This window comes from Lycorma delicatula, chromosome 7 (genome assembly GCF_047948215.1).
Source record: "Lycorma delicatula isolate Av1 chromosome 7, ASM4794821v1, whole genome shotgun sequence".
Classification (NCBI taxonomy): Eukaryota; Metazoa; Arthropoda; class Insecta; order Hemiptera; family Fulgoridae; genus Lycorma; species Lycorma delicatula.
In genome coordinates this window covers 147,092,498-147,104,958 of record NC_134461.1, presented here as the reverse complement: position 1 = coordinate 147,104,958, position 12,461 = coordinate 147,092,498, and the positions used below count along the sequence as shown (strand labels likewise).

At 29.5% G+C, this 12,461-nt stretch overlaps 1 protein-coding gene across 6 annotated transcripts in view; it reads right to left on the bottom strand.

Annotated features, from left to right (window-relative positions):
- Vang (Strabismus domain-containing protein Vang) overlaps window positions 1-12,461 on the bottom strand; it is a 49,402-nt gene that overhangs the window by 22,118 nt on the left and 14,823 nt on the right. For 3 of the 6 annotated variants that reach the window (XM_075371121.1, XM_075371122.1, XM_075371123.1), the window contains exons 5-8: window positions 9,325-9,476; window positions 8,714-8,920; window positions 7,311-7,485; window positions 1,313-1,536 (exon numbers count right to left, since the gene is read on the bottom strand). In XM_075371121.1, coding sequence (XP_075227236.1) covers window positions 1,313-1,536; window positions 7,311-7,485; window positions 8,714-8,920; window positions 9,325-9,476 — 758 coding nt within the window. The remainder of the gene's footprint in view (window positions 1-1,312; window positions 1,537-7,310; window positions 7,486-8,713; window positions 8,921-9,324; window positions 9,477-12,461) is intronic. The other 3 variants (XM_075371124.1, XM_075371126.1, XM_075371125.1) reach the window with 2 other exon arrangements.

Here is a 12,461-nt window from a genome sequence, read left to right as displayed (position 1 = left end):
TTTATTTAATCACAAATATACATTATCAATTTTCTGTGTGTTATTTATTGGCAATAAATGTATTAACGCATATATAAATCAAACTGCTAAATATTATGGTTATAATGAATCTTTAGTAAATATATTGAAAAACCAATGTTAAAAATTAACAATAATACTTATTTAATACAGATAAATAATACACAGAAAATTTATAATGCGTATTTAAAATATGGATATACTGATAATATTGTTGAAAACATAACCAGCATTTATGATAAAAATTTATTTAAACCTGCATACAAGACAAATAACATTTAAAAAATAATACACGTACTGTTTCAAATGATTTATACAATTTGTGTGGTATTTATAAAATAAAGTGCAATGATTGCACTATTTTATATAGCATATTTATATAGGTAAAAGCATATATATATAGCATATTATATAGGTATATTACATATAGCATATTTATATAGGTAGGAGCATATTTATATAGGTAAAACCACTAGATCCTTTAAAGATTTGATAAACACTTTAGATATTATAAAAGTAGAAAATTGGGTTTAATGTTTCTGATCTTATTAATAATAATACACATTCAGTATCCGATTTAGAAGTACTTAAAATTAAGAAATACAATATTAATACAAATAATAGTTTTTGACATATTAGAAAGATTTTACATATATAAATATAAAAGTAAATGTAATTTTATCAACCTATATACAGATTATAAGATGACACAATCATAAAAGAGCACTAGATAGCAGCACTTCTTTAGACATTGATTATTCATAATACACCAACTCTGTACAGTCACATAGATTTGGCTGGCTAGTCTACATGGATTTCTATTTTGTTTTTATTATTGATTTTAATTTTGACTTTTAATTCAATTTTATTAATGGCTTCATAATTTTATATATTTGCAATTTTTAATTTTAATTTACAATTAAAAATTTTTGAATTTAAAAGAAAAATTTAGTTTTATTTCTGTTTTGATTTAATTGGAAAAGGATCTTTTAACAATTTTAAATCTCTTGTATAGTACAGGGTTTTTAATTTTAACGTGTAATTTGGAATGAACGATTTGAAAAATGACATAGAGCAACTGATGATGCAAGGGACTTGCAAAAGTGCTCTTGCTTAGATTATGGAATAAGGTAGGCATCCTATTTTATTTTATTTTATTAAATCTGATCTTGGGTTGATTGGATTAATATAATATATGCATATATATGAAAAACTAAGGCACACAACACATACACACACAAAACAATAGTTTTTATGTACATATATATAAAAATATACAAATAAAATTTTATACCTGCAGAACAGGTGCAGTAACCAGGAATGGTTCCAAAAATGCGTTTGGTGATAGATCATGTCTTAAACATGATGCAAGATGAGCAAGTATTGAATCAGCAGAATGACGTGGTTGCTGTCTTGTAACTCGAAGATACTTTTGTAAAGCACGTGCCAAACCAGGGAAAACAGCTTGAGCAGCTTCTTCTGCTTCCATCTGTATGCCCCCACCACCTGCTAAAACAACTGTATTAGAATCATTATACATACTGTCATGTTACAAGTAATAAACAACATTTAATCTTAAATTTAAAAAGTAGTGCTTTTCAGATGAATATAAATTACACAGTTAATTAATAAGAATAATTTACATACATTTGTACCAGCTCTTTTTCCAATCTTTAAAGCCCCTCTGGAACGGAATTTCCAGTATGGCATTTAGTTCCTTCAGCAATTCTGTCTATATCTTTAATATTGGCAAAATATTGTCTTTCACGTTTCTTTTCAGTTGGGAATAGGAAGAAGTCACAGGGGGCCATGTCCAGTGAATATGGAGGCTGGGGCATCATAACTGTGCCGTTTTTTTGTAAAAAAATTCAAAACAAGCAGTGAAGTGTGAACAGGTGCGTTATAGTGGTGCAATTGCCATGAATTCGTTTGCCAAAAATTCAGGTATTTTCTTCACATCGCTTCATGCAAACTGCGCAGCACTTTCAAGTAAGTAATCCTTACAGAGTCTCTAATAGTGATTCGGTGATTGTCCATAATCATTTTCTTCACTCTTTCAATGTCATTGGTGGTTGATGGGCTGGGACGTCCACGGCACTCATCTTCAACACCTTCATGGCTCTTTTGGAAACGTTTGTACCACTTATAAATGCTTGTTTTAATCATAGATTTGCCAAAAGCAACATTCAACATTTCCAATGCGGTGCTGCATTTTATTCTTAAAACCAAATTTAATGCAAATTCTTTACTCCATTTTTCCACAGGTTTTAATTGCTGACCGTACCAAAACACGTGCAGTAACCTTTTTGAGAGCCAACAACAAACTAAGCATCTAATAAGGCTACCAATGTAAACATATGTTAGGGACAAGTGTACACAACAAAAAGAATTCTGATAATTTGACTTTACAACCTGGTAAATTAAATTCAGCATATTTTTTAATCATTATTTTTTACCTTGTATGTATAAGTGTATTCACTTTTCTACTGTATCTTTTCTATTCTCATATTAACTTAAAAAGAGAAAATTTTAAGACCAGTAATAGAAAAAAAATTATATTTTTTTGAAATTAAAATATCAGTAAATATGTTTAAAACAATTTTGAATATTTATATTTTCTTTTTTTGTGTATGCACAAATCAATTAATTGTACTTTCTTGTCAAACTTTTACTGAATAACAAGTTTTGTCAGGTGGACAGATAAAAACACATTACCTGTCAAAATAATTGTTTTAAGGTAACCCAAACAGAAAAAAAGATGATGCTATATTTTTTATTATACTCTGAAATAACGAAAAAAGGTTATTAACATACCTTTTTAATAGTCTAACTCAGAAATGTAAAAAAAAAAAAAAAATATGTAAGAAAGATTGTATTAACCCCAATCAACTCCAAAAATGGCACAATCATTTTTAAGAATTACAATTCCACGCCAGGCTTAAAACAAAGTGAGGAATGATGTGGTTTCCCTTTGCCTTATTCACTGAGCAAATATGCTGTAGCATATGACCACAGTAAACCCAACTAAATGCAGGTAATATTTTAATCCTCCAAGTGACATCCTCATTCTATTCATCAGAAAGACTGGGTGTATAATAAACACAGTGTAAAGTAAGTGCCACTTGCAGTTTAGGTGCTTTACGTGTGTCACAGACTTAAGTATGACTGAGATGATACAAAACAAAAAATTAATGTACTTTATGTGACAAATAATGCCATACCACGCCACACGTGTGCATGCACACACACGCTTTCCAACAGGTATAGGAAAGGTTATTTTATAGTACACCTAATTAAGTTAGCTTGTTTAGTTCAAGTCAGAATGGCCATACGAATGTTCAGGCAGCCGATTCACAAGCATCTTCTGTAAATCCTGATGCATGTATAAATGAAATGATGATACATTAATAATATTCAGTAACCACGCGCTATTATGTTTTACAAAAATTATACATAGTATAAAAAACCTGTCAAATGAAAAACTATTGAAACTGAATTTTTTCTCTGGTCTCTTACAATTTGTATTCATTGTATACAATTTTACTGTATAAAATGGAAATTTTTATCAAAACATAACCATGTACTGTATTTTGTTAACAGATATTTATGCAAGCGACATCCTGTACTTTCCTTACAGTCATTTTATATCATACAATACCGGCATGTACATTACAAACCCGACCTTTATTTGTGATTTATCACCGATGACTCACACTCGAAACCAAAATTTACATTGTATGCCGATTTCCAGTTTAGTTATTGGTCTCTTTTTGTTAGTCACGACATCCTTTCTGTTTTTGTGAGAACATGGGTAGTTCTCATGATACGGATAAATTAAATAAGAAAAACATAAAATGTAATTTAAATGTTGCATTTATTTACCTTATTGTTACAAAAGATGTTCAAAATAACAACCTTGGGCCAGATCGATGCACTTTTGTGCTTGATTGATCATATTGAGTCATCTGACACAAAACATTGTTGTCAATTGCGTTTGATTTCTCGTTGAATGTTCGCCTTCAGTTCATCAATATTGTGGGGATTAAATTCATAACTTCTCTCCCTTAAGTAAAGGAGCACCAAAGGAAGTAGACAACTCTGGGGAAGGTCAAGGCCACCATCCTCTGCTGACAGCTTGTTCATTTGTGAAAGCTACATGAACACGATTCAGTGAAATGTTCGATGTGTGACATGTTGCTCAGTCTTGTGGGAAGAAGCTGTATTTTGTTTTTCATTATCAATTAATTGCGCATATAATTCTTCAAAAATTGTGATGTAAACTTGAATATTGACAGTCTGTCAAAAAATATTGGTTACCCATTATACGACTACCTTTCTTTTTCCTGTTTAGCCTCCGGTAACTACCATTTAGAAAATGCTTCAGAGGATGAATGAGGATGATATGTATGAGTGTAAATGAAGTGTAGTCTTGTACATTCTCAGTTCGACCATTCCTGAGATGTGTGGTTAATTGAAATCAAACCACCAAAGAACACCGGTATCCACGATCTAGTATTCAAGTCCGTGTAAAAATAGCTGGCTTTACTAGGACTTGAACGCAGGAACTCTCTACTTCCAAATCAGCTGATTTGGGAAGACGCGTTCACCACTAGACCAACCCGGTGGGTTATTATACGATTACCAGAAACAGCATATCAAACACCAATTTTCTCATTGTGAAGTGGACACTCAAATATCTTGTGAAGATTCCACGCCATCAAATACCTGGTGTTCTGCGAATTTTAACACGGGCTGATAAATGAAACCATGACTCATCTGACATCTGGTCTATCTGTCCATAAACAATGTTTTTAATAAGCTAATTGTAATAATAAAGTCGTTTCAGTTTGTCAGTCTCCTTTAGTTGTTACCAGTTGTAATGCAGTACAGTTTCAATTTTAATTCATGAAGAATTTTACAAGCAATGAATTAACACGATCGTTGTGATAACTCGCATAGTGATTTTTTGGACTGGCACTAATTCTCCTTTCAATATCATCAATGGCCTGTGAAGTCCTAACGGAAGGTTGCCTATTTTATTTTGCATTTGAAACCGAACTGTTGTACACCATTTTTTAACTAAATTGTGTATTCTAATCTTCTCTGGGATACAGGCATTTGGAAATTTTTCTTAAATGCTTGATGAGATTTTTCAAACGATCCAGAACAAATATAGGCTTCAACTGTAGCTATCCTCTCCTGGATTGAATAAGGCATTTTGCACAAACACAATTGCACTCACAATACAGAACTGCAACAAAACATATACTGCACTGACCTGGGTATACTTAACTCAACTGGGTTGAGTTCACATGTTAGGGAGGTAATCAAAGCATGGTTTTACCACTGGATCGTGTTAACTCATCAATTTTATATACATTAAAATTACTTTTAATATGCAATAATTGGATTTAAGTTCAACCTCTTTAAAAATCACCACTTTTGAGCTAAGCCACATTTTGATATTCTTTTTCTAAGACATAGCTGGAATATTTTTCTTTTCAAATGAATGACAAGGGCATTGTCAAGAGACAATAACAAATTATCTTCCAGAAGAGGTAACACAATGCTAAACCATTATTCAAAAGACATGCCCATTCATCTTGTTATGATAGTATCTGTATATTTAGATTTAAAAATCCAGAGACCACCATTGACAAACCTGATATCCCTGATGATATGCCTAACTTTTCCTCATGGAGCCTTATTACTGGTTGGTTGATAAGCCAAACAGAAAAGCTCGTTTTGAAAAATTCAGAGCTTCATTTTTCAAAACAAAACTTTTTGTATGGACTTGGTCGACCCAAATTTCACCTTAATAATATATTCTAGTCTTCTTGCCTTATTTTTTTAATTTCAATGAGGTAATGTCTTCACCATATAATAATATCATTCCTGTCAATTAAAGCACTTACTTTCCTGGCTCCATTTTTCATATTTAAAATTGATATTTTTTAACAATTTATAAAAAGTTGTTCTTTGGAAATCTAATAGATCATAATCATTTACAACTCTTAACAGCTTGTGTTAAGAGTTGAACTACCATTGCAGGTAGTTCATTTCAAATATAAAATTTGTGTACTTTTTTACAAATTGTGTTTTTATCAAATCGTCCTGCAGGGCAAATGACCAGCAGGATTTCTGAAAGCCATTTCTATATACAACACTAATCACACTCAATATATACAACACAATATAGTGTTGTATATAGATATGACCATGTTGTGAATCGTTGGTATACGGAACATGACTCAGCAAATTCATGACTCACTCACTCACACAAACGCAATGTTTGTTTATTGTTCACTCTATAAGCTAACTGAAAACAGTATAATTTAAAAATTCATAATAAATAACGAACAAAAAAAAAATAGTATCGTCCTCTGAGGATACAATATTAAATATTTTGTTCAAGAAGAAATTAAATAATCATCATTTATAAAAATAAATTAATTTAAAAAAAATTAAACACTTGAATTATTCTTAATTAGAAAAAAAACAGTAATAAAGAAAACAACACAAAGTTTCAATCTAACATGAAAGCTAACTCTGCAACTACAAATAATATCAGAACCCATGTTAGAGAAATACAAAATCCAAATTTTAGTTAGGATGCAGTCTGCTGTGCTACCACTCACTTTAATATATGACTGTTTCAAGATATCAATTTTACCTCAACTTGAAGTTTGAGGAAGTTATCTGAATTTCACATAAATACTGCATTTTAGACAACATTTTTTACATAGTAAAACCTCCCCCCCCTCTAGTAACCTGATCTAACTAGGACTAACAATTGTTTAGATTACGCAAGTTGGTTCATATGACAGAATAATTTGAAATTTTGCAAGTCTTGTATTATGTACGCAATATATACTAATTTCTTCTTTTTTCATTTTGTAATTTTAAACACTGCTGTAATATAATCAAATAATTCAACCTAATTTAGCATGATAACTGTAGCAACAGAAACTTCTATAAGATAAAATAAAGAAAACTTCTACTCTACTCTACTCTACTCTAATTTATATATATATATATAGAGAGAGAGAGAGAGAGAGAGAGAGAGAGACTGTAAATTTTCCCTGAAAAATTATAACACAAGTTGTTATAAATGTTAAATTATAACAAGATATTTCTATTACAAGAGTTATTCATTAGAGTATTTACAGCTGTTAAGAATCCTTTCAGATATTCAAATTTATAAACAGAAAGTTCATCTATTAAACACATTACGATCTAAATACTTGCATAAATCGAATTACATACATTGTTGCTTTAAAACATTTATATACCTGCATCATGCGATTGTAATCGTCTGATATGCGTAAATGCCTCTTCAGCTGCTGAAATTAATCGAGCCCTACGTTTCTTAACTCGTCTTTCATAATCATGCTCTTCATAAAATCTTTCATTGTGACTAGAATCACGGCGTCGTGAATGTGTAGTAAGAACAACTCGTGACTGCATCTATAAATTAAATATAAAGTAATGGAACTGATTAACTAACGATATGAATCTTTACACACAAGTATGAATTGCCCAGAAATTCATTTAATACTGCAGATAAAATATTTTAAAAAAATAAACTTTAAGAACTAAAAAATAATTTTTTTAAAATTAGAAGTGTGCCAAATTAAAAAATAATTAACTAATCCTTAATTTTTATAATTATTTACTCTAATCCTTAATTGTTTTCCTAACTAGAAAAAAATTAAAACTTTTAAGTGAAGACTGAAAATGATTATTTTTTCTTTAAAATAATAATAGTAACAAGACCACGGAAAACTGAACGTTTCAAAAAGTAAGGCCTGAACAGTCCCTTTATTGTCTGCTATATTATATAAACCTATTATTTTTCTCATTTGTATAATGTTCAAGAAATCAAGTTTTAAAGGATCTATTTGTTTTTCCTATATAAATATAATCACAATCATTACATTTAATTTTATAAATTCCACACATCAAATTGCCGTTGGTTTCATATACAAATATGATTAATATATCAAATATGTTAATCATATTAACATATGATTAAATGATGAAATAAACATCATAAAACATATAGAGGTTGAAAATGAATATGATACTACTTGAATTAATAATATCTATAAAAAACAACTATTAAAACATAATAACAAATCTTACAAACAATAAGACAAAAGAGTTAAAAAAATGCGCATTAAGTATTTATATACTAATAATATCATTAAAAATATTACTAAAATTTACAATACAGAAATATTTAAACCAGCATACAAACAATAACTACATAATAAAATATTAAAAACAAATGTAATAATAAAATAAAGAATCTATGTGGAATCCCATGAAAAGTACTTACATGAAAAAATATGATAAGATTTTTCTTATCTCAACATTATGTATTAGGGGGAGGTTTATATATGTATATATAATACATAAATACTGTAAATCTTAAAAAAATTAATCTCAGTAAAATATATATTGTTTGATTCTTTATTTTAGCCATAAACTAATATTAAAAAAACAAAGAAATTTTGAACCACTCATATCTCAAGGTTTTAATATATTTTATAATTTAAATAGAATTAAAAATCCTTCTATTATTATTTAAAACCTTTCCAGACAATTACTTAATTTTACATTAAAAAAATAAAGAAAATATATATATTTAACACAAAATATAAAATTTTATAATGAATTTTAGATAAATCACCTGAGAATTTGTATTATTTGTCCCATCTACTTCATAATACTTAAAACTTGAAGCTTTTCGTGACTTTGATATAGGTAAACGATCAAGATATGGATTATAAATAGGAAATTCTGTGTAATAACGTTGTAGGACCCAAACAGCGGCTCTCTGTATACTCAACTGCCCTAAAGAATATGATCGACTTTCTCCATCGGGACTCCTAACAACCTGAAAAAAAATCATAAATCATAATATGCCGGTGAAATTATCAATTCATACAGTCTGTGTATCCTAACATTTATTAGGAACAAAGACAGATATTACAGAAAACGCAATAACGGAAAATATGCATATTTTTTCCCTTAAAAAAAGAATCTAAATATTTTTGCAATTAAATCTTAGCTACTTCACAGATACTTACTTTTATATTTTTTATTTTTTCTTACTTCTATACTTTTATATTGTATTGTAACAGAGTTAAAGACAAAGTAAAAGTGTAGATAGTAAACAACAATACAGGACAATAGTCCAACTATTAACACAAACCCTCGCTTCATTAAAATAAATGATACAATGGTTAAACAAAATAAAAAAACATTAAGTTTAAAAAAAAAATGTAATGAGTTATTTACCTTAATGTAATAGACAGGCTGAAGATGTCTAATTTCAATCAGAACAATAGCTAAATAGTGAATAAAAAGCAAAGTCTCTGTCAAGCTGGAAGCATATGCAACTAATGCACGGTATTCTAACATATCCTCACCAGTAACTGAAGCACGTGCGCCTAGAAAAACGACAGAGTAATTATTATAAAATTACAACAATATACTGCAACTAAAAGAATACTGTGAGGTGTACATATGTGGTCATCATCAATCTGATAACAGTTTTATAGCTCTAGTTCTACATAAGCTCAGAAATCAACGAAAAAGTGTGTTCAGTAGAGTTATAGACCATATAAAAATCTCCTTTCCTTCCACAGAAGCACAGACTACCAGCTAAAGAATAATTCATGTAGCCATTAAACTGGCTATGTACGGCGTCAGTTTTAAAACGCTGTTACAAAATCATTTTATACGGCATCTAAGTCGGTTAGTTTGTTTTGTATTCACAAAGGAATCAGTTTTATTACACAATTTGAATGACGTTTATACGATGTAAAATGTTTTATTTAGACTAGAAAGAATATGACCATTTTTTTCTCAGAAATGTGCTTGTGTGTGTGTGACTTGTGTATTATAATTGCTATGAGGATTACAGATTTATTTATTATTTACAAAAATAGCTTATTACATTAGCAACATATCGAGGTATTGAAACACATAATAAATTATGTTATACGGCACACAAAAAAAAAGGAATTTGTGGTCATAAATACATCACTTTTACTTGAGGTCTATAAATCTTTTCTGACAAATATCAGTAAACATGTAACACATAACGATTCGTAATGAATAACACTATACAGTAAAAATTGTTTTTTTGTCAATCTGAATACCTTTTTCAGTGGTGGGGATTTTTATAAAATGTAGTTTTCTGAATCTACTTTCACTTATACTAACATATGTTACTAATCTGCGATTTATGACACGGGTTTTTCATCATATTTTGCCCAATTTTCAACCGATTTGCTTGAAAGTATTATTTTTAAAATCAGCAAACTATGTTTCATAAACACAAAACAACAAAAATGTTGCTAATAAAAAACGCGGTAGAAATGCGCAAAAAAATTCTGCAATTAAATTATCGTAATATTTGTATTGTTTCAATTTTTTTTGTTACAGGCATAAAAAATATCCAATCGTAACGGTTTTTTTTGTCAGAATCTGTTAAATCTCTTTAATATGCTGTAATTTTTTTCACAAGAGGGTAGCATAAGACTATGAAGGGAGGCAATCTCTTATCTTAGGGAGGCATATTGGGAAAAGGTTAATATAACGTCACAATGCTGAAATTAAAGCATTAATTGCCTTAATAGCCATTAAAGAATTACTGAATAAAATTAAACATTGAAGAGATTTTAAATATAAATTACATAAACTGAGAAAAATGTTATTTATACACTAGCTGAACTTTTTTATATGGATGTATTACTTCAGACAAGAGCCTTTATGAATGTGATAGAAAGATAAATTTTTACTATAAAAGATATGATCATATCTATATTGTAAACTGATGATATAAAATAATGAAGAATAGAGAAAACCTTAGAGATACACACTTTTATTCAACATGATGAATCTTGCTAAAAGGTTATAAACAAATCTAAAGAATTTCTTCTGTAAAAACTATAACATACTGAAAACACACTATCAAAATTAACTTATGGGTAGTCTTTAATCAATATTAATTAATGGCAAAAAAAATTTTTTTTGACAAATTTCAAAAAATTATATGATGTAAGACAAGTAAGTTTAAATTACATGTCAGGCAACACTAGTCATTTTAGTCAACTTGTATTTCTTAATCCTTTCTGAATATACAAAACTTTTGGACTATACCATCTATATGAGGTGTGATAAAAAAATACAGTGAATAATTTTTTATTAAAAAAAGTTATAAGGTTACATAGAATTCGATTTAATCTCCTTCAAAGTACTGTCCTTGGCTAGCAATCTCATTTGCAATTCAGTAGTTAAAATGCTTTGAATGGATCCGTACGAGATGTTAAGGTCTTCCAATAGCACTCGAATAGTCATTCGCCTGTTTGAACGAACCATTGTTTCCACTTCTTCAACTGTTTTTGAGGTTACTGGACGTCCCGCTCGCTGCTCGTCTTCAATAGACTCATTTCTGTTTTTAAATCGGTCATACCACTTGTACACAGTCTTAAAGTTACCGCATTATCGCCCTACACCGATTCTAACATTTCGTGAGCTTCTTTGGCACTTTGCAACTTAAAACAAAACTTAATGTTAATGCGTTGTTCAAAATCCATGTTGCGTGACAGACACGATAAACACAACCTCACTCTAGCGGCTCTGGCAAGCTCGAATGTGTTACAATTTGTCCCTGCCTGTCTCAGTTGATCACGCTATTGGACAAATTACAGCATATGGATGTAGCGTCGGCAGTTGCCGCTATAAAACTTCATTCACCTTATTTTTTGATCACACCTCGTATATATAGACCAGATATTTAAAATTCATAGAAATGTTAAATAAACAGTAATGATTATATCAATTCCTTTCTTACAACACAAAAAATCATTTAGGGGGAAACTAGGAATTTCTTAACCCCAGTTTTAAGCACACTCTACAAACAGAATCGATTCTGTCCTGTTCTAAACATAGTAAAAAAAATGTATTTTGTTAAAATGGTGTACTTTTCCACTCATAGAATCTAATTTGTTTCTCAGAAGTGTTGGGAAAAAAAAATTACTAACAAAAATTTAAAAGAAAAATTTAATCTGAAAATAACTGTTTATCAACAATAACTATGGAGTATAATCTAATACAGGCTTTTCTGATACTTCTACATTAACATTAAGAAATTTTTTTTCTGGAAAAAATTTATTTATAATATCAAAACAGTTTTTTCCTTCTCTATACATTTTCTCCTCTCCATGGTCTGCTGCAAGGAATTTCTTATGCAAAATTGTAATGCTAAAAAGTCAGAAATACCACTAAAATCCTACAAAATTGTTTTGTTAATTTTTTTATATACACCCAATTTTTCACTGGTAGCCAACGGGCTAACGGGTTAAAATTAATTAATATCTGTAAGAGAACAAAAATGAATAAGAAATAAAACACAATTCATCAAACAA